This window comes from Varanus komodoensis, unplaced genomic scaffold (assembly GCF_004798865.1).
Source record: "Varanus komodoensis strain SLA01 unplaced genomic scaffold, ASM479886v1 scaffold33, whole genome shotgun sequence".
In the NCBI taxonomy this organism is placed as follows: domain Eukaryota; kingdom Metazoa; phylum Chordata; class Lepidosauria; order Squamata; family Varanidae; genus Varanus; species Varanus komodoensis.
The window spans coordinates 10,764,227-10,784,898 of NW_025335817.1; the positions used below are offsets into that span (position 1 = coordinate 10,764,227).

The 20,672-nt window shown below is 44.6% G+C and overlaps 1 protein-coding gene across 2 annotated transcripts in view; it reads right to left on the reverse strand.

Annotated features, from left to right (window-relative positions):
- Positions 1 to 3,669: 3,669 nt before the first annotated feature.
- ABHD2 (abhydrolase domain containing 2, acylglycerol lipase) overlaps positions 3,670 to 20,672 on the reverse strand; it is a 48,585-nt gene continuing 31,582 nt past the window's right edge. For both annotated transcript variants that reach the window (XM_044438621.1, XM_044438624.1), the window contains 3 exons: positions 18,902 to 18,971; positions 12,303 to 12,387; positions 3,670 to 9,902 (listed from right to left, as the gene is read on the reverse strand). In XM_044438621.1, coding sequence (XP_044294556.1) covers positions 9,709 to 9,902; positions 12,303 to 12,387; positions 18,902 to 18,971 — 349 coding nt within the window. In that variant the 3' untranslated portion in view covers positions 3,670 to 9,708. The remainder of the gene's footprint in view (positions 9,903 to 12,302; positions 12,388 to 18,901; positions 18,972 to 20,672) is intronic.

The following is a 20,672-nucleotide window of genomic DNA, read 5'->3' on the forward strand; positions in this document are numbered from 1 at the left end:
CAGAGGCTTTGGTGTTGCTTGTGTGTAATAATGGAAAGCCCCAGTCGCCAGGCTATGTCCTTTGAATTTAAAAGAGAAACAGTACATGAGAACACAAGATAAGCCCTACTGGACCAAAGGCCCACCTAGTCTAGCACTCCGTACACATGGTAGCAAACCAGCTGCCCAAGGATTGCTCAGGCAGGATGGGTGCAAGGCCTCCTCCTGCCCAGCTCCTCAGCAACTGATGAATGCAAGCATGTGACCTCTGGTAAAGGAGGAAGCACAGAGCTCGCAGGGCTAGTAGCCACTGAAAGCCTCTTCCCTCGTGAATCTGTCCAGTCCCCTTTTAAGTGCATCCAAGTTGGCAGACATCACCATTTCCCGTGGCAGAGAATTGCATAGTTTAGACGCTGTGTCATGAAGTACTTGCTCTTGTCTGATCTAACCCTCCCACCAATCAGCTTCCATGGGATGACCCTGGGTTCAAGTGTTATGGGAGCGGGAGAAAAATGTCTCCTCTGCTTTCTCATCACTACAAACATTAGTTTAAGCACCTCTATTGTGTCTTCTCTTGTTCATCTTTTTTCTAAGCTGAAGAGTCCCAGTTGGCATAGCCACTCCTCATAAGTGAGCAGCTCTAGCTCCCTGATCATTTTCTTGCCCTTCTCTGTGTTTTTCCAGCTCAGCAATGCCCTTTTTCAGATGAGGTTCAGTTCTGGTCACCTCATCTGAAGTGCAGTCACACCAGAGATTGGTAGAAGAAAAGTAAGATTCTGGCAGTTCTATTTTCTGCCTCGTTCCAAATTATGCCTAGCATAGTTTGCCTTCTTCATGGCAGCTGATCCCTGGGCTGACATTTTCATTGATGCCTCCACCACGGCCCCACGATCCCTTTCTTGCTCGCTCACTGCTAGTTCAGATCCTGTCAGTGTATAGTTGCACGTGGGGTTTTTTGCCCCAGCATGTATCACTCTGCACTTGCTTATATTCTTTAGTACAAGCTGAATGGTACAAATTAGGCACAGCTGAACTGTTGTATCATGTAGCCGCATAAGAAGAGCCATGCTGGATCAGGGCAAGAACCACCCACTGTGGTGATCTGTTAATGCAGTGCTGAACTAGCTGTCCAAGGGAAACCCACAAGCAGGTCTTGAGGGCAATAGCTTGCTCGGTGAGGTGGGCCTTCTACCTAGGGTACAAGTTTAGACTGAAAGAAGGCTTACCACTTTGCTGGCTGGGAGATGCAGGTCTTTTTTCTGGCTATAGTTACATAGTTGGTACCTTCATTTTGTTCTCTTCTGGCTAGTCATGGTAAGAGGCATGAAACTATACAGAGCACGGAAGTCCCGTACTCAGGCCATAAACAATCTTAGGCTGCAGAGGATACAGAAGGTCCTGGTTAGACATTTTCAAGAGCCTACTGGTAGCCATGAGGGCTACAAGATTTTGTTTTTAATAACGCTTATGTTCTTAGGAGCTTTAATTCTGTGGCCAATTCCACACTGATATTTTTCTGCACTTGCTTGGAATCACAGCACACACACAACCTGTCAGCCACCCCTGAGAAAAACTGGTGAAAGAACAAAGAACATGGCAACCAATGGAAGCAGACAGGGCCCTGACTTGCCTCAAAAGTTTTAAGTCTTTTTCACCATTTTCAACCAATCTCTATTTGATAGAAATTACTTTTGAAAACATATTCAAAGGAAAACACTTTGGATTTTTAAAAAAATAAGCAGAGTTCACAGTGTTTGTGTGCACACACAGCATGCTTAGCCACCTCGTAAGAACTAAAGCTTTAAAAATAGCACACTAAGCACTAGTTAGTACAAAAAACAAAAATGCTTAGAAAAAAGAATCCATGCAACCATTACTGCAAATAGTGAGGCACACTTTGAGAAACCGTACAATTCAAGTGCAATTAAGTGGCTCCCTCTGTTCAGGCAGATGGAAAACTGAAAGTTTATGGACAGCTATTATGTTAAATGCAGCTTTAATGCATGTCCCAGAAATAGCTGCTTGGGAGTAGTATTGTGGCCTTCTTCAAAGCAAGTGAATTGTCTAGTCTAGCCTTATGTGATCAAATTTATGCCACCAATGGTGATACAGGCAGAATGCAAATGGTTGGTGAAAATACTAAAATGGTCCCATGAAAACCTTATCACGGTAAGCTTCAGGTCTTTATGGGCCCCTCAGTGAGGGATGTACACTGTACAGACCCTCCAATGAACTTCATTAGTGGTTCACTTACACAATTATTGCCATTCTTCCATACTGATTTGCTAACAGCCAAAAAACAAGAAGGGGGGTTTCAGATTGTGCTTTATCTGAGGCTAGGCAGGATAAGCCATGAGCTCCAAGGTCAACACAAGAATCTGGAGATGTTCATCATGCCCTCAATTGAGCAAACATGGCCTTTAAACCTGACAATGAGTTCACTGGATTCCCAGCACAGTAAAATTCAAATCAGTGTTGGGTAGTGAGATGATCAATGGACCACACTATTCATACAATCCATATTTAGAGTGTATTTCCTTGTCGCTTGTCAAGGCAACAGGCTCCAGCACAAACAGGAAGGAGAAATACTATCCAGAGAATTTGATTTTCTCTGTTCTACTCGTTCTATAAAATTAGATCTATGACCATCTCCACCTCCCACCCCACTTCCTCTCCTTCCAGATAAATGCCAGGCCTGTTTGATTTGCAAAGCAAACCAGCAGGGGTCCGTCTGAAAGTGAAAGACCTTGAAGAAGCCTATTCATTAGACCACTGGCTCTCACTCAAGCCAAACAGGATGTCTGTTCCAAAGCTGCATGGGAGTGGGGAGGTTTCTGAATGAAGAGCAGGACAGAGGCTGGCTCAGCCTCCCACAGCAGCAGCACAAGTTCATTCTACCAAGCAATTAAGGGGCCATGACAGAAAAAGGGATGTGGGTGGGGTACAATGTTCCTCTTCCACTCTTCTGAATTGAATTCTACTTTATTGTACCTACGTTGTATTTCTGCTTGCCCTCCTTCTGTTATCGGCGCCAACTCAGCTGACAGTAGCCAAGCCCTTTTGAGATATGGAAGCAGCTTAGCCAAGATGCCACCACCATAAAATCCAATGGAGCACTACAAAGATTCCTGTTTAACTTTGAGGAATTTGATCAGAACACACATCAATTGCAATTGATTACCAAAGCTGCATCTCCTAAGGGACAGGTGAACAGAAAGTAGGATGGAATGTCTTGATAGAAGCAAGTGATTTTCATTTCTCCAAGAGCCTGTGGATTCCCAGTAACTTAAAAATGGCAACCAAAACTGCAAGTTACAGCAAAACCTTTCATGAGTGATCCTGTATGCATTACTTTTCTCTCATTCTCAGTGCTCCTCACCTGTACAGTATGAATGTAGCTGTGGATTGCTTTTGCTGGTCCGGTTTAGAGTGATGTATCAGATTCCCTTATCTGAAGTAACATTCGTATTTGGTATGTCCAAGCTCATGTGGGTTTACGTTAGGGAACTACCTCTGCCTCAGAGTTTACACTTTGCATCCAGCTTAGTCACATTCAGTCTTTATTTTGCACATATCCTTGATTGGTGGAACTTTGGATTCTGGAGAACAGCACAGATCCCACAAGCCTCAGTGTGCCCACCCATATTCTAAGTCATGAGCAACCAAGCGATGAGACACAAAAACATGCTCTGAACTCAACTGTTCTTTATTTTTTTAAGCAAAGAAATTCCACTGATTCAAATAACAAAATTATTCTGTTCTGCAATGACCTCTGTTTATTACACACAAAACAGAAAAAGAAAAACGTATTGACACACTTTTATAATTTGAATCCTTAGCAGATTTAGAAAAATTGCATTGCTAGTTGCAAATCTTCTTCCCCCAAAAAACTGGTTCCTAAGATTCCAACAAGGAACCAGTGGCAATGAGTCACTTACACAAATGAAACCTTTTCAGGGCAGCATTTTTGTTTCCAAGTAGTTAGGAATGCGGAAATAATGGTTTCCAAAATATGTATTTGGAAACAAAAATTGCCAAAACAATTAAACTTCAAGAGACATTTTAAAAAAAACTTAAAGGAACCACTTGATTTACTCTGATAAGGCAGCTGCAGTGACAGAAATCAAGAAGAGTGCACAGGTACAGGTCTAGCTTCCTGAGGTACTGGGATATCCTTCTGCTTGGGTATGTTGAAAAGAAAAAAATAAGGGCCACCTCTTGAAAAGTTGTGCTTCTTAAATCAAGAGGGAGAATCTGTGAATTCATTGAGAGAATGAATCTACAGATACCAAGCATGAATGGTTCAAAATAGCCATGAAGTTAGATTGGAAGGATGCAGATTCCTGTGGACTGGACACTACACCTTTGATAAAACTTGGTGGCAGATTAAATTCTCAAGGTTTCCAGTTCACACAAATGTTTGATAAACAAAGCTTTGATATTAAGCTGCTTTGATATCAAAGTATTTGATATGTGCCTCCTTCAATAGGGAAGGGCAAAGCTGTCCATATAAGCAGTGATACTGTGCATACAGCCTTATCAAAAAAAAAAAAAAAAATAGAAGCCTTGCTATTGGCAAATCAGTATTTATACAAAATGATAAATGCCATATCTCAGGAATTTTGACACACTGGGTGCTATACCTGGTCTAAAATCAGCAAAGTTGTAGGGAATTGGGTGGCCCCAGAACTCAGGAGTTAAAATTAAGTTTTCCTGCATAGAGATTAGGGAAAAAAAGGAAAAAGTGGAGGGCAGGGGAGAGGAGGGGAAGGGGAGGAATGCCAATTCTCAGATCCAGCTTAGAAAATGCCCTTTCATGGTTGTACCCTTTAATGTAACCAGCAAAAGACCAGAACACCAGATGTTTAAATGAGTTATAGTATAGTTCCTGATAGAAAAAAAGGCTGGAAAACCCTGCACTCAAATTCCCTCCTTTCCACCCAGATGCATTTCTCTCATTTTGTCATGCATCCACACCACAAGGCCCTGCAAGAGAAAATTAGATTTAAAGAACATTATTCCAGACAGGAAGACATACAGAGAAACATAATGTTAGTTAGCAAAGACCAAAGGCCACAGACTCCAGCAGCATTGAATGGTGCCCCTATTTCAGTGGTTTTGCCCTTTAAGATGAGCAAATAATCCCCCTTTCCAATCAACAGCAAGGTGTAGTTTGCCCTTATTTAGATCAACATCAGTAAGTGCACCTGGTATCCCACTAAGATCACTACATAACATACAGCAAAGGAGAATTGCTAATAAAATCGGTATATGGAAGGGTTTGCAAGATGTGGCTTGGACTCTTACCACCTTACAACAATTGGTTACTATTACTGCTATCATGACTACAAAGTTGGAACCCCTTTCTCAGTTTCTTGGTAGAGGTGCTGCCATTTTCTTATGATAAATCCTGGATATGGACTTGGAAGTACCATTTCGGCAGGAAACCCAAAGGAAAGGCTCAAGCCAGTAAAACAATGCAATCTGTGGAAAACAGCTTATTGCAGGCTATATGTATATGGGAGAAGTATATAGCCATATGTAGGAGTATCTCCATTACAGCAGATTTGTTCAGTGGAAATGCCGATGGTTGGTTTTCTGTTTTTATTTTTTCACCATGTCATTGGGATGAATAGAGTTGCAATCATGATATGCTACCTAATCATATAAACCTTTAAATGCAGATCAAAGCCAGTTTTCAAAAATAAAAAAGGTCAGCCCCAGGATTCCTTTGTGAACCAATCTATATGTGGGATTCACACATTTCACCCAAAGGCAAGCTACTTTTAATACAGATATCAACAAGCTGTGAAGACATTACTCTGAACAGACTTAAAGCTTACAAAATGGTCTATATTACCAGGGAAAACTTAAGCTTTACAGTCCATCTGATGAAGGTTGTTTTAAAAATCACTCAATATGATGGCTCCTGCCACACAGCAAACAATGTAGCAGTTCTTCAAGGGGTCACAAACAACTTTCAGGAAAAAGAAATAATCTGGATGTGAAATGGTGCAAATAATTTGAAATGGTGCAGATAAAGAGTTCATGTCATGAGCTGTTACACATTATAAACAATTGCCTGCACACCGGAACCAGCACACACAACCCTTCCCCAGGATGGAATTGAACATACAAAGAAAAAGTCCTTCTAGTGTAGTGCATCCATGAAAAAATGATAAGCAGGCCCATTTTACTGGGGGGAAGCGCGAGGTGGAAAAATGCTTCCACGTACACCGTATCCTTGCTGACTTAAATACTACTTTTCAAAAGAAATTTGAGACAGTCCAATCTACTTACAACAGCAGGAAGATGCACTGCAGCAACATCCCAATTTCACTGAAAATGTGAACAGAAGTTTAACACTGTTCACTTTTTTTAAATAATGGAATTTGTACAGCTACTTCCTGGCCAGGCTCTCCTCAGCTCCTACAGAAGACTCTGTTTTGGCATTCATTTTCCTGCAGACCCTCAAATAAATTGAAAATCTCTCTCCTGTTTGACTGAAAGGGCAAGGGAGAACACCAAGTTTATGACATAAGATGCATCTCTGACCAGCCATGTTAATGAAAAAGAATGGTCTCTCCTTGTACAGCTTCATTTTGTGAGATGGGAACAAAAGTCTTTTTATATTCTATGAGCAAAAAATCAAGATGATTTCTAATGGTTAGCGGTTCCTGTTTCTATTCCAAGATCTACCATTCAGAAGAATGTAATCACAGAAATGTTCTTTATAATTGAATGGACATATATTCCCTGAGTACCAAAGATTAAGAATGCCATCAAAATTAGGCATCAACTCATTTTCATGCCTGCATACAAAACCAATCTGTAGCTGGTTCAAAACTTTAGAAAGTTACACTTACACCCACCCTCAGAAAGTGGTGATAAAAGCCTTTATATGCAAAGAAGCTCCCCCCCCCCCCCGTTACACTGGGATCACTGGACCACATGACAGCCCACTATAGGTCCTTTAACTTGTGGTGTGAGCATCTGCCATTCTGAATATGCAACCCCACCCAAGGGGTGTCATGCTGTGCAAATCCAGCAAACAAGGGTTTCCTAAGGGTTAAACCCCCCTTCCATTACCCTAAAGCAGACTGTGAGTTATGTAAGAGCTGATGAACCCTTGCATAACCCATACTCACTGAATTAAAGCAACACAAAAACAGCTGAGCAGAAATTGGCTGTACAACATGGAAACTATGGGCTCCATGCCTTACCATGAGCTAAATATGTTAAATCTGGTCTATGTGATTCAAACACAACAAGGTCTTCTTCCCTCAAGGGAAAATGCTATTTTCTTTCTGTTAAATCTAACCATACAGCAGCCACTTTTGGAAAAGTGAGGTTGGAAAGAGATGGCTCTCAGTGACTGATCCAGGACACCATTTTTGTAATTGGTTTTTAGGAAAGGTGAATTTGGTTAAAAGGCTGCAAGAAAGGGAAGAGAGCAAGCTAGTATGTTAGAGACTGAAATGATGTGAGCCAACAGCAAATTCCTTTTATAATTTACTTCCTAAAATGAAAGTTGATAGAGGATAATTATGTGGCAGTAACTTCCATTTTATATATTGTAGGTACCAAAATTGATTTAAGTGTTTATTTCAAGTAGAAGAAAAATTCTTAGTAGTTCTATATGCAGTGCAGTTTGTTAGTCTCCTTATACTGTATTTTGGCTCTTTGAGGAAGTAGCAAGAAATGGTAAACATCAGCATGTGAACAAAAATGTAAAACATACTGTTTTGGAGTGGGGGTAGGAAAGCCATGAACTCATTGACTAAATCTTGAGCTGTCTGGGTTGGTTACATCCTCAGATCTGGAAGAGTAGAAAAGCCTTCATTCCCTCACTTGACAAACTGTGTTCAGGCTAGTTTGCTGAACAGGCCTAGGCTGTTGGACTAAGGCTGAAAGAGTTTGATTCCTGACATGAAATAAATGCACCTTTGCTACAGTAGCTAATTATTGCTCAATTTTAAAAAATTAACCACCCACAAATAAAACATATACCTTTTTGAATTTCAAAGCTGGTGCATGAGATGATGTAACACAGTATTTAAGTTCAAAAAGAATTCCTACCTACACAAGATAGAAACATACAGTCAAACCCATATTATAATTAAAGTGCCTAGGTAGCAGAGTTAAAGGTTAAAACAATAAAGTGCGAATTGGTACGGAAAATGCAATGCAAGAAAATGTTTGTAAAGACAGAAGTGAAAAGGAGCCATAAGGAGGGGACAGTGAGCTGACGGTTTTGGAGGGAATCAACCACAAAGTTTCATTGTCCTTGTAAAGCTATCTAAATAATCCGTTTTTTTAAAAAAATACATTGATGGTGTAAGCTTTTCTCTTCCAGGGAGGGAACTCTCTGGCTTGGTGCTGAGACCGTCTCCAATGCATTATAAAAGACATCGCTTCTTTACTGTATCCCACCCCATTGCAATGCACACCCTGCTGAGGTCATTGTGCTAAAGACTACAGAGCACTGGACTCCCAAAATCATCCGACAGAACTCAGTAACTGTAAAGGCGTTTAGTACAGGTTGGTTTTTTTGTTTAAATCAGCATTGCAGACACCTAATGCACAACTCCTCTAAAGCAAGTCATTGTAGGGATATATTTTTATATGCTGCTCTATATGAGTAGTGGGTGAGGCAATAAAGAGCATGATATATTATCTTTCACACACAAATTTCCTTAAGAGCATTTACACTGATTCGCTGTGAAGTACTCAAAAAGAAAAGAAAAGAAAAGAAAAGAAAAGAAAAGAAAAGAAAAGAAAAGAAAAAGCCCACAGGTTGATAGTAATTGACTTCCAGTCAGGGATCATATTAAAAGGCCTGGGTTAAGAGCACACAGAAGTCTTGGTCAAAGTAGGTTCCTCTCCTCAGGAAAGGCAGGAATCACAAAGCCACCTGTTTAGTCTCAAGTAGAAACACGGCAGAGAATCCACTGGTTTGATCAAGCCAATAACCATCTATGTGTGAAGTCTCAATGGAAAAGCAAAACATACAACAATCCACCCAGCCACTGCTCCAAAATCGAAAAGCAACGGCTGTGCGGATAACTCTCCAGATACTTTCAAAGCAATCTAAACCCTAGAAGTGCATTAATATGAAAGAGCAAAGCCCCCCTCTCACAAAGGGATGCCATTCTGGAAAGTCAGCACTCCACATCTTTCCCCTTTGCTTTGTGGGTAGTCGTACTGAAGACTTGCAGACATTAACAGTTACTTTCTTCTAGACTGATATATATTTCTCACCCTGCTGGTGGGGTGGTTGTGGGGTAAGGACACGCAACCACAAAATAGAATACAACTCCTAACTCACGTCACTGACAGCTATACAAGTTTTGCAAAAACCAGCTGAGGTTATTATTGTTTGATTTCTGATCAGTGAACATGTGAGCAGAGAGTCAAGAGCACTGAAATGTCTTGCTACTTTCAAGGAAATCTTGTTGTTGCCCTTTTTTCAGAAACTTGAAGTGAGCAACCCACCAATACGATGCGTGAGTCCTTTCAATGCGTGAGAGCACTGCAAATGTCCAGGCATATTTCCAAGTTGCTCAAAACCAGATATTAGCCTCTCTTCTTGTAACTCAGCTTTGGCATGAAGCACTGTGGTTGAACCTTCTAGATGCTCAGAGGACAGGCTCAGAAACGGGGAAGAATAGAGGAATTCCAGAAGATGGAAACTAAGGTGAAACAACCTGAAGATTCTTTGGGACCCTTTTATTCTTGGCCAGATGATTGTTCGGTATCAGAACACTGAGAGGTATTCTTCTCCCACTGACAGATGGCATTAGCATACTCCACAACAAGCTTATCCATCCAGGTGAGGGGCTCTGGAAAGAGTACTGCACCCTCAAAGAAGCCCAGGTGACCCCCATGCAGTGGCAAAGCAAACATGACATTCTCCCGCTTTTCTGTAAGAGTAGAAAAATTAAAGTTAAGAACTCGAATAATTCTGCATTTTGCTAGAGTACAGTATTTTACCTACTGATTGATATATATTTCTCACCCTGCTGGTGGGGTGGTTGTGGGGTACGGACATGCAACCACAAAATAGAACACAACTCCTAACTCATGTCACTGACAGCTATACAAGTTTTGCAAAAACCAGCTGAGGTTATTGTTGTTTGATTTCTGATCAGTGAACATGTGAGCAGAGAGTCAAGGGCACTGAAACGTCTTGCTACTTCCAAGGAAAGGGGAAAATATCCTTTACTTGGTCTTGACCAATAGGGAGAGACGAATAGATGGGATGCAGATTAGGGGAGCTCTGGATCCAAGTGAGCACTCCATTCTTCGCTCTGAGATCAGGGGAATGGGAATGAGTGGCAGGTCAAGTACTAGAAGCTGGGACATCTTGAGGGCCAACTTTGGCCAACTGAAGGCCAGACTGGGGAAAGTCTCCTGGGAGAGGGGACTGGAAGGGAGTTGAGGAGGGGTGGATGGCACTCAGCAGAGGAGGCACAAGCCTTGACAATACCTCTAGTCAGCAAGGTGGGAAGGCAAAGGAGAGCACCACCGTGGATGTGAAAAGAGGTGATAAGAGTGATTAGATGTAAGAGGAACTTCCGTAAGAGATGGGCACTGGGACAGGTGGACGAAAGGGTACACTGGGGGAAGGAGGCCTGTTGCAGAAGGATTCTTTGCAAAGCTAGGGGTGATTATGAGCTGAGACTTGCAAAGAATATCAGGAGCAACAAAAAGGGCTTCTGTAGATATGCAAAAACCAAGAGGAAGGGGAGACAGGCGGTGGGACTGCTTAATAAGGAGAAAGAGGATATTGTGACCAATGTGAGGGAACAAGCAGATGTTAAATGATTATTTTACCTCTGTGTACTCCCCAAAGCAGGATGGGGGAGATCTACATGGGGGACAGGATGAGATTAGAATCACCCCCCTACAGGCTGAGAAGCTCCTCAGGGCACTGAATGTTACAAATGTGCCAGGTCCTGATGAGTTGCACCTGAGGGTACTTAGGGAGTTGGCCAGGGTACTCTCATGTACACTGGTCTGCATTTTTGAGGCCCCGGGGAGAACGGGTGAGGCCGTTCTAGAGGACTGGAGGGTGGCGTCAGTGGTCCCAATCTTCAAAAAGGGTAGTAGAGGGGACATGAGGAATTACAGGCCAATTAGCCTTACATCCAATTCTGGGAAAGACAAGGGAAAGGTTCATAATAGTGAGAGATCTAATTTGCAGACAATATTAAATGGAGGTGGTAGCCACCACTGAGGAACAGGTACTCCAGATCCAGAAGGATCTGGACAGACTATGAAGGTGGGTGAGGGACAAGGGGATGGTGTTCAATGGAGATAAGTGCAAGGTCTTGCACTTGGGGCATAGAAATGGATGTCATAAGTACAGGTTAGGGGAACAAGTGGCTGGAGAGCAGCACTTATGAAAGGGATCTCGGGATGCTGGTTAACTGCAGGCTAAACATGAGTCAGCAGTGTGATGCAGTGGTCAAGAGGGCAAATGCCACCCTTGGTTGCATATCCAGAAGCGTGGCTTCTAGACTGAGAGAGGTATTACTGCCACTCCGTACGACTCTGGTGTGCCTGCAGCTGGAATACTGTGTTCAGTTCTAGACCCCTCATTACAAGAGGGATATAGCCAGGTTGGAATCGGTGCAGCAAAGGGCCACAAGGATGGTGGCTGAGGGAATGGGGTCTTTTCAGCCTGGAGAAGAGGAGACTCCCAGGAGATCTGTTGGCGATATATAGGTACACGAGGGGGTGTCACATGGAAATGGGTCAAAACCTCTTTTCCCCTGCAGAGGAGGGCAGGATGCATTCCAGTGGAGCAAAGCTCAGGGAACTAAGGTTCAATTTAGATGCCAGGGCCCCTGGGTATGGAATGGGCTTCCATACCCTCCCTTCCATGGGAGGTGGTTGCAGCCCCATGAGTGAGGGTGTTCAAGGACAGGCTGGACATGCACATGGTAGACATGTCATGAGTGAAGCCAGCTGGAGCTGGGGGTCAGACTAGATGGCCTGGGAGACCCCTTCTGATTTGCTGTGTTTCTATGTTTCTTTCTGTACTCTGCAAAGCGTATGTGCATTGATGGCACTATATGAAAAGAGCTACAACATGGCACATTCCAGGGGCTGCAAATACAACGTGCCTCCAAATCCCCCCACCCCAGTCTAGGTTATCACAAAGCACCCCTGCTTGCAGACTGTTTAGGATCCAGAATCATCTTTCAGCAGAGCCTAAGAGGAAGGAAGCAGGCTGAGCTTATCCAGGGCTACATTTACTTTTCCATGATCTGGTATGGTTCAAAAGGGAAAGATTGTTGATGAAACTTTCAGTTCACCTGAGAGGGCTCTTGGTATTGACAGTAGACTATCATGCACCAAAGGGTCATCAGCAGCATTAACCAGCAAGAGAGGAACCATGATCTACAGGGGGAAAAGAGAACAAAGCCATGTTTGAACATATTTCTTTCAGCAACACAGAGCAACTATTCCAAACCTACTTATGACTTCACAGTTGAGAGCTCTAAGCCCTGCACCTGTAGGACCTGGAAAGCCTGTGTGTTGTAATGATTCGAGTGCATGACTGGAACCTGGCAGATCCAGCTTCTAGTCCCTGGTCAGCCATAAGACCTCCTGGGTGACTCTGGTCACAGATTCTCAGCCTGTCAGGGTTGTTGTCAGGATTATAGGAGCTACATAAGCAGCCTTGGGTTCCTCACAAGAAGAAAAAAGGAGGGATATAAATGCAGTGTAGTAGTAATAATAGTAATGACTAACTCTATTGCACACTTGTCCTATTAATATTCATCTAAAATTGATAAGGTAAGCTTTTCAGTGTAGCACTTGATAATCCAAAGCTTGTTAAAAGGCATTCCAGTTATGGTTGTGGATTCTAAGTGTGATTAATGCATATAACTCCACTCACATTTTATTTAATGCTTCCCAATTGGATAAGCACCCAGACCATGGGCTTGGGTAAGCATGGCTTTTCCCAAATTATTGCAGGAGTAAGTGTATTTCAAATACATTCTAGCATTGCATTCAGCTTAAGCCAAGTGCTGCTGAGAATTAATCTAACTGAAGCACAGAAAAGTTCTGTCTCATCTACAGCCTTCCAGTGTCTCTTCTGCAGGCCACTTCTTTTACAGCAAAATCCATCTACTACAAGGTAGTGAAGAAGGGCTTTTAAGTAGTATAAAATTCAAGGTTACAACAACTGCAGGATTACCTAAGATGGCATTATTGTCAGTGAAAACCATCTGCTGCAACCTAAATTTGACAGGAGTGGAGGCTATGCTAGGGTATTCCTAAACAAGGGCTTTATCATCCAATAACCCTATCTCAATACCATCCACACAATATCATCTTCCATTTGTAACCCTGCCATGTTTTCTTACTGTTTCTTCATTTAACAAAGGAATCCTTTAAGGAGAAAAGGCAAAATAACTACACAATGCTTTTGATTAGTAACAGTAGGAGCTGCACATCTGGAAATCAGTTGTTGGTGACTTTTTAATTAGAATTCTAGCAAGCAAACAAACCAGTCTGTGTCCTTACATTCAAGAGTAATTCAGAAGTTTGTTCTATGGAATCTCGAGAATAACTGCAGTGGATTCAATTGAAACTGTAAGAAATGCAGATCTACCTAACTACCTAAAGTTCTATCTCTTCCTAGCCAAGACATAGAAGCATAAAAACAGAGTGAGTCAGAAGGGACCTCCCGGGCCATCTAGTCTGACCTCCGGCACCAGCTGGCTCCGCTCACGACATGCCCGCCATGTGGACGTCCAGACTATCCTTGAACACCCGCACCGATGGGGCCTCAACCACCTCCCGGGGAAGCCCATTCCACACCCTCGGGGTCCTGACTGTCAGAAAGTGCTTCCTGGCATCCAAATGGAACCTTGGCTCCCTGCGCTTTGCTCCATTGGAGCGCGTCCTGCCTTCCTCTGCAGGGGAGAACAGGTCTTTACCCATCTCCATGTGACATCCCCTTAAATACCTGTATGTCGCCAACATATCCCCTCTGAGTTTCCTCTTCTCCAGGCTGAAGAGACCCAGTTCCCTCAGTCTCACCTCATACCCCAACCCCTGCAAACCGACCACCAACCTTGTGGCCCTATGCTGCACTGACTGTAACCTGACTATATCCTTTCTGTAATGAGGGGCCCAAAACTGAGCACAATACTCCAGTTGTGGGTGCACCAGAGTCATATAGAGTGGTAGTAATACCTCTCTTGATCTAGAAACCACACTTCTGGCTATGCACCAAGGGTGGCGTTCGCCCTCTTGACCACCACATCACACTGCTGACTCATGTTTAGCCTGCAGTCAACCAGTACCCCGAAGTCTCTTTCACAAGTGCTGCTCTCCAGCCACTTGTCACCTAACCTGTACTTATGACAGCTATACCTATGCCCCAAGTGCAAGACCTTGCACTTATCCACATTGAACGCCATCCTGTTGTCTCACCGCCCATTTCCATAGTCTGTCCAGATCCTTTTGGATCTGGAGTACCTGCTCCTCAGTTGTGGCCACTGTTCCAGTTTTAGTGTCGTCTGCGAATTTGATCAGCAGACTGTTCACCCATTCTTCCATGTCGTTAATGAAAAGATTAAACAGGATTGGCCCCAGGACAGAGCCCTGGGGGACTCCGCTTGTCACTGGCCACCATCCCGATGATTCCCCGCTAATGGTTACCTTCTGCTTTCGGTCAGTCAACCATGCCCTAATCCACCGGACAGTACTTTGGTGTATCCCAAAACTCCTGTTTCTCCACCAGGATATCATGGGGCACTTTGTCAAAGACCTTGCTGAAATCCAGGTATACCACATCCACTGCATCCCCTCCATCTAGCCATCTCGAATCCTTGTCACAGAATTCCACAAGGTTTGTCTGGCAGGACCTGTTTTTGCGGAAGCCGTGTTGTGTGGCTCTCAGCCTCCCTTCCCTATCTAGCATCACTAGATCTCTATTATGAGCCTTTCCATTGTTTCTCCTACAATGGACGTAAGGCTAACCGGTCTGTAATTCCCCACGTCCTTTCTACTACCCTTTTTGAAAATTGGGACCACTGAGGCCACCCTCCAATCCTCTGGAACTTCACCCGTACTCCACGAGGTCTCAAAAATGGAGGCCAGCGGGCGTGAGAGAACCCCTGCCAACTCTCTAAGTACTCTCGGGTGTAACCCGTCAGGGCCTGGTGCCTTTGTAATGTCCAATGCCCTGAGGAGCCCCTCGACTTCAAGGGGGGTGACTCTAATCTGTGCCCCTAAGTCCCCAGCCTCATCTAATCTATGCAGATATCCCCTGTCCTGCTTTAGGGAGAACACAGAGGCAAAATAGTCATTTAGCATCTGTGCCTGTTCCCTTATATCAGTCACTGGATCTCCTTCCTCCTTATTTAGTGGTCCCACCACTTGTCCCCCCTTCCTCTTCCTATTTACATTCTGAAAGAAGCCCTTTTTGTTGCTCTTGATATTCTTGCAAGTCTCAGCTCGTAATCAGCCTTAGCCTTGCGAAGAATCCTTCTGCAACGGGCCTCTTCCTCCCGGTATACCCTTTTGTCTATTTCCCCCAGTACCCATTTCCTACAGAGGTTCCTCTTTCATCTAATCCCTCTAACCACCTCCTTTCGCATCCATGGCGGCACTCTCCTCCGCCTCCCCACCTTACTGACTAGAGGTATCGTCAAGGCTTGCGCCTCCAAAACCTCCCTTTTGAGTGCTATCCACCCCTCCTCAACTCGCTTACCTTCCAGTAACCTATCCCAGGAGACTTTCCCCAGTCTGGCCTTCAGTTGGCCAAAGTTGGCCCTCTTGAAGTCCCAGCTTCTAGTGCTCTACCTGCTGCACGTCCCCAGTCCCCTGATCTCAAAGCAAAGGATGGAGTGATCACTCGCATCCAGAGCTCCCCTAATCTGTACTTCATCTATCAGTTCCTCCCTATTGGTCAAGACCAAGTCAAGGATGTTTCCCCCCCTCGTCGCCTCTCAGACCCTCTGTGTGAAAAACCCTCCCTCTATAGCGTCTAGGAAGCGATGTGACCTGGCTGTCACCGCTGAGTGAGTCTCCCAAGTAATATCTGGGAGACTGAAATCTCCCATAATTACTGTGTCTCTCCCCTGAGATATCCTTAGAATCTGGCCTGTCAGGTCATCATCCAGGGTTTCAAGTTGACCTGGAGGGCGATAACATGCCCCCACTGACAGGTCTCTTTCCCTGTCAAAACCCCTAAGTTTTACCCAGACTGCCTCCACCAAATCCCCATCCGTGCTGCATTCTATCTCACTGCATCCTATCCCTTCCCTGACGTATAAAGCCATGCCCCCACCTCTCTTTCCCTTCCTGTCCTTTCTAAAAAGGTGATACCCTTCTATGTCCACATTGCAGACTTGACTTTCATCCCACCAAGTTTCTGTGATTCCTACCAGATCATACCCTGCTATTCCCAGGAGAGCTTCAAGCTCTTCCTGCTTATTACCCATGCTCCTAGCATTGGTGTACATGCACCTCAACTCCTTCCCACCGCTTCCTTTGAGTTCCCAGCCTCCTCCTTCCTCCCATCCTCCCTGGTACCTGGCCCCTTCTCTGTAGGAGTCCTGTCAGTCCCTGCAGTATCTCTAAAACCCTGCTCCCAGAGCCCTGATCCTCCCCTCACACTTGTCCAGTGCAGACATGTTACTGGGGGGCCTGAACACCCCCCCCCCCAGCTCAGTTTAAAGTCTTCCAGACGAAGCTCGCTAGAGCTTCTCCAAAGGACCTTTTCCCCATCCTCGTGAGGTGTAACCCGTACCTTGCCAGAAGTCCACTGGCAAGAAAACGAGTGCCGTGGTCAAGGAACCCGAAGCGTTCCTTCTGGCACCACACCCTAAGCCAGTCGTTCACCTTGGAGGCCCTCCTGTCCCTTCCTGGCCCAAATCCCTGGACAGGTAAGATCGACGAGAAGGCCACTTGGGCCTTCAGCTCCCTGAGTTTCTTTCCCAAGGCCTCAAAGTCCCTGGTGTTCCCAATCACACCCTGCCTGGCCACATCGTTTGTGCCCACATGGATCACTAGGAGCGGCTGGTGACCCCCGGAGCGAACAAAACGCTCCACTCTGTCCTTCACATGCCAGATGCGTGCGCCCGGCAGGCAGCAAACCTCCCTTGTCTCCAGGTTGGGGAGGCACACTGCCACCTCAGTGCCCCTCAGCAGGGAGCCCCCAACAACAATCACCCACCGCCGTACCTTCCCAGTGCTGGTGGGCGGCCATGCCCTGGCCCTCGCCTCTCCTGCAGCAGCCCCCTTGCCGCCTGACGTCCCAGGCTGGGGGTCCTGCTGGTCCCCCAAGGCCTCATCAGCCCCAGCCTCCCCAAGTGGAGAGAACCTGTTTCCCAGCTCCAGATCGGTGCCAGGAGGAGGAGGAGGCCGTGCTGGCCTCCTCCTCCTGTGGGTGACATACCTCCATGTCTCCGCAGCTGCTCCTCCTGTGGTCTCTCCCTCAACCCTCTGTCCAGAGGGGGGCTGTTCCAGTGGGGCCTGGAGAGCTCTCTCGGCCCTCAGGCACCTCACCTCCTCTTCTAGCAGGGTCACCATCTTGCACTGAGGGCAAGTGTATCCCTGCCTCTCCTGGGGGAGAAGGGTGAACATGTCGCAGCTCTCGCAGCGGACAGCAACACCCGTGACTCCCGCCAAGGCCATCTCCTGGTCTGCCATCAGTATCCCTTCCGAGACCTTACCTTGGTCCCCTGCCTTGTTTGTCCTGCAGTTCCTCTCACTCGCCCAGTTCTCCCAGGCAAAAACCCACTCGCACACACACACAAGGATAAAATAAACTTAAATTTAAATTGGAAGAAAAACAAAGCACAGCACAGCACAAACAAAAACAAACAAACAATCAAACCTCTGTCTCAGGGAAGGGAGTCTCTGGACAGCCCGGGCCGCAGCTAAGGGACGCAGACAAGGGAGGATGCCTTATCAGCCCCTCTGGCCTGTGGCCCCGCCTGTCCGCTTCCTCCTGGCACCTCTAGCCTCTCTGGCCCTGCCCCTTCCTCTCCGCTGCTCCTGGCCCTCTGCTCCACTGCCCAGCTCCTACCTTGCCTTCGCCAGTCCCCTGGCCACTCAGCACTCTCTCCCAACCTGTGCCTCTGCTGCTCTGCCACTCTGCCAAGAGGCCAGAGCCAAAAACTATTTTGGCTCCAAAATATTTGGGGTATCAGATCTACATCTTTTTACCAACTGACTGTACCATAATTTTATAGCAGAGGTCCGCAATCCACAGCCCTCAAGTTCCTTCGGTGCAGCCCTCCAACCTGCTTGTTTATTTATGGCTATAACCCTCAAGGCCTTTTCCCTCAGATCCACACTGTCCATTCTGCCTCAAGCTTGCACCACCTACTGCTGTTTTTCCAGTCCCTTTTTTACACAAACCACAATATCAACATACTTCTTTTGGTCTCCACTGTTCCTTTTGTCAGCCCCCTCTTGCTCTATCTTCCCTACTAGCAACTTGGCGATTCTGGGTACTTTCTAGCCAGCAATGCTCAGGTACTCATCCCACTCAGCCTTTTCACTCCCCATACAGTACCATGTTGAAGGCTATATATGTGTGTAAGGAAGATTATTTAAGATGGGGCCCTCTTTAGGCATTGGGCACTCTAATGAGGTCCCCATGTCCTAGAGGCTGGGGACCACTGTTTTATAGTATTCACTGCAAGGCCATGTATAACTCTACATAATGCCCTACATAAAACCTTCTGACTGGACTCTTCATTCATGCATATATGCTACAAACCTGGCATGCTGTCCCTATACTCTGTTTATTCCTCAATGCACTGGGTTGCTCTCCACCCTCCTCATGTATACACAGATGAGTAATGCATGTTAAGGTGCCAATACATGTTTTTTCACTCCAGTTAAAGGAACCAAGGTAACAATATTTACTGTGTTAACTTACTCTGTGCAAGTAGTGCAAACAGCTTTCCTGTTCATAGTATTCTTTTAAAGAACTGTAGCCATGGAATTTCCTGAGACACAGAGAAAAACAATGTAAGTATGGGAGGGGGGTTGCTACTGAATTACATGTTTCTTCTAATTACATTACAGTTTCTTCTAATGCCTACACCCAGAATCAAACATTTCCACAAATAAAGTATTTGGTATTATCACTTCTATGCATTTAAATGCTTGAAGTCTTTAAAAGGAATTGTTTGATGGAACATCTAAAGAATACAGAGCTATTTACAAATTCCTCTTGTTCTTAACAGCCAAGTACAATCATTCCTGGATTTTTCTGGTGAGCATCAAAGAATAGGATTATGGGAGAGTTTAAGTAAACTGTTAGTTAAGAAATAAGAGACTAGACAAGGAAGGTGTAAGATGGATGCTCAGTAAGGGTATGTATATATTATATACACCTAGGTACTTCCAACAAATTTATCCTTTCTGATTGACCAGCAGTGACTAAAATTAAAAGCATCAGGCCCAATTACATTACTAGTTCTTCTTTGGATGGAATTTGTCCTAAGCCACTGAACAGACTGTTTCAAAATGGAAAAGGGTCAAAAACTTTATGAAGAACTTCAAACCGTAACGTTATAGTTCTCTGCAAGTGCAGAACTAACTTCTCTTAGGTCATACTCCTGCTTCTTCTAAGAGTCTGTATCGAAACCTACCTGATTAGTAAATGCTAACATAACAATGATGATTGTGTTTTTATGAGGGCTCAGTTATTTCCATCTATTCCAAATACTAACCACAAACCGGCCACTGATCAAATGCTCAAAAAATGATGTGCAAGAAGACTCCTATGTTGCTTATTTTTGAAACAATTTTTAGAGAAAGAGTACTTGGCAGCAAGAGTAAGTGGAATCCCCTTCTGACAAACTGATTTTTTGCCATAATGCAAATAAGGGAAACTATTTCTAATCAGAGAAGGCTCCATCTAAGCTCTACTGAAGGCTACTGAACAATATTGCATTTCTGTATTGGAAAACCTACCCTTGGTATGCCAGAGAGAAATTCAGCTATGTAACACAATGCATAGAAAATTATAAACATTGATAAAAAGCATTTTCTTTTGCTAAAACAACGAGGCAGATCACCTGTATCCCTCAAACTAATTCCATGTGACTCTCACCTAATTCCAAAACTCCAATACATGTGATCAGATCAGCTGCTGGTTGGTGAGAAAAAGGGTAAAGTGACGGGGCTGTCTGAAAGAGGACTGTCCACATTCACTTTGGGCTCTGAACCTGTCCACCATGGGCATGCAGCCATTGGCAGAGAGCCTATCCAAGAGAATAGCAACAGAAAAAAAGAACTCCGCATCTGTTGTAATATGTCAGTAGACTGTAATTACAGTTTATTAGTGCACATTTCCTTCAGACATACTTTCTTTCCCATCTCTAACTATTTAAGCATGGATGCTTAAAACGCCTAGCATTCGGGAGGTGTGTGTGTGTGGGGGGGAGGCGTTCCTAACTGAGTGATGCACTTGGCATCAATACAATAAGCCTACATCAAGCAGTCCCTCAGGTTTTAAGCAGCACCACCAGATAATACAATAATGTGAATTACCTAAATGAGCTTTGTATTAACACAGAGAAATGTTTTCTAGCAAAGGCTTAAGAATGATTTTGCACAAACACTGCATACTCTCAACTATGTAGTCTAAACAGTCAACACAAGAGCCCCACTTCACCCACCAACAGTGTTGCTATACATTT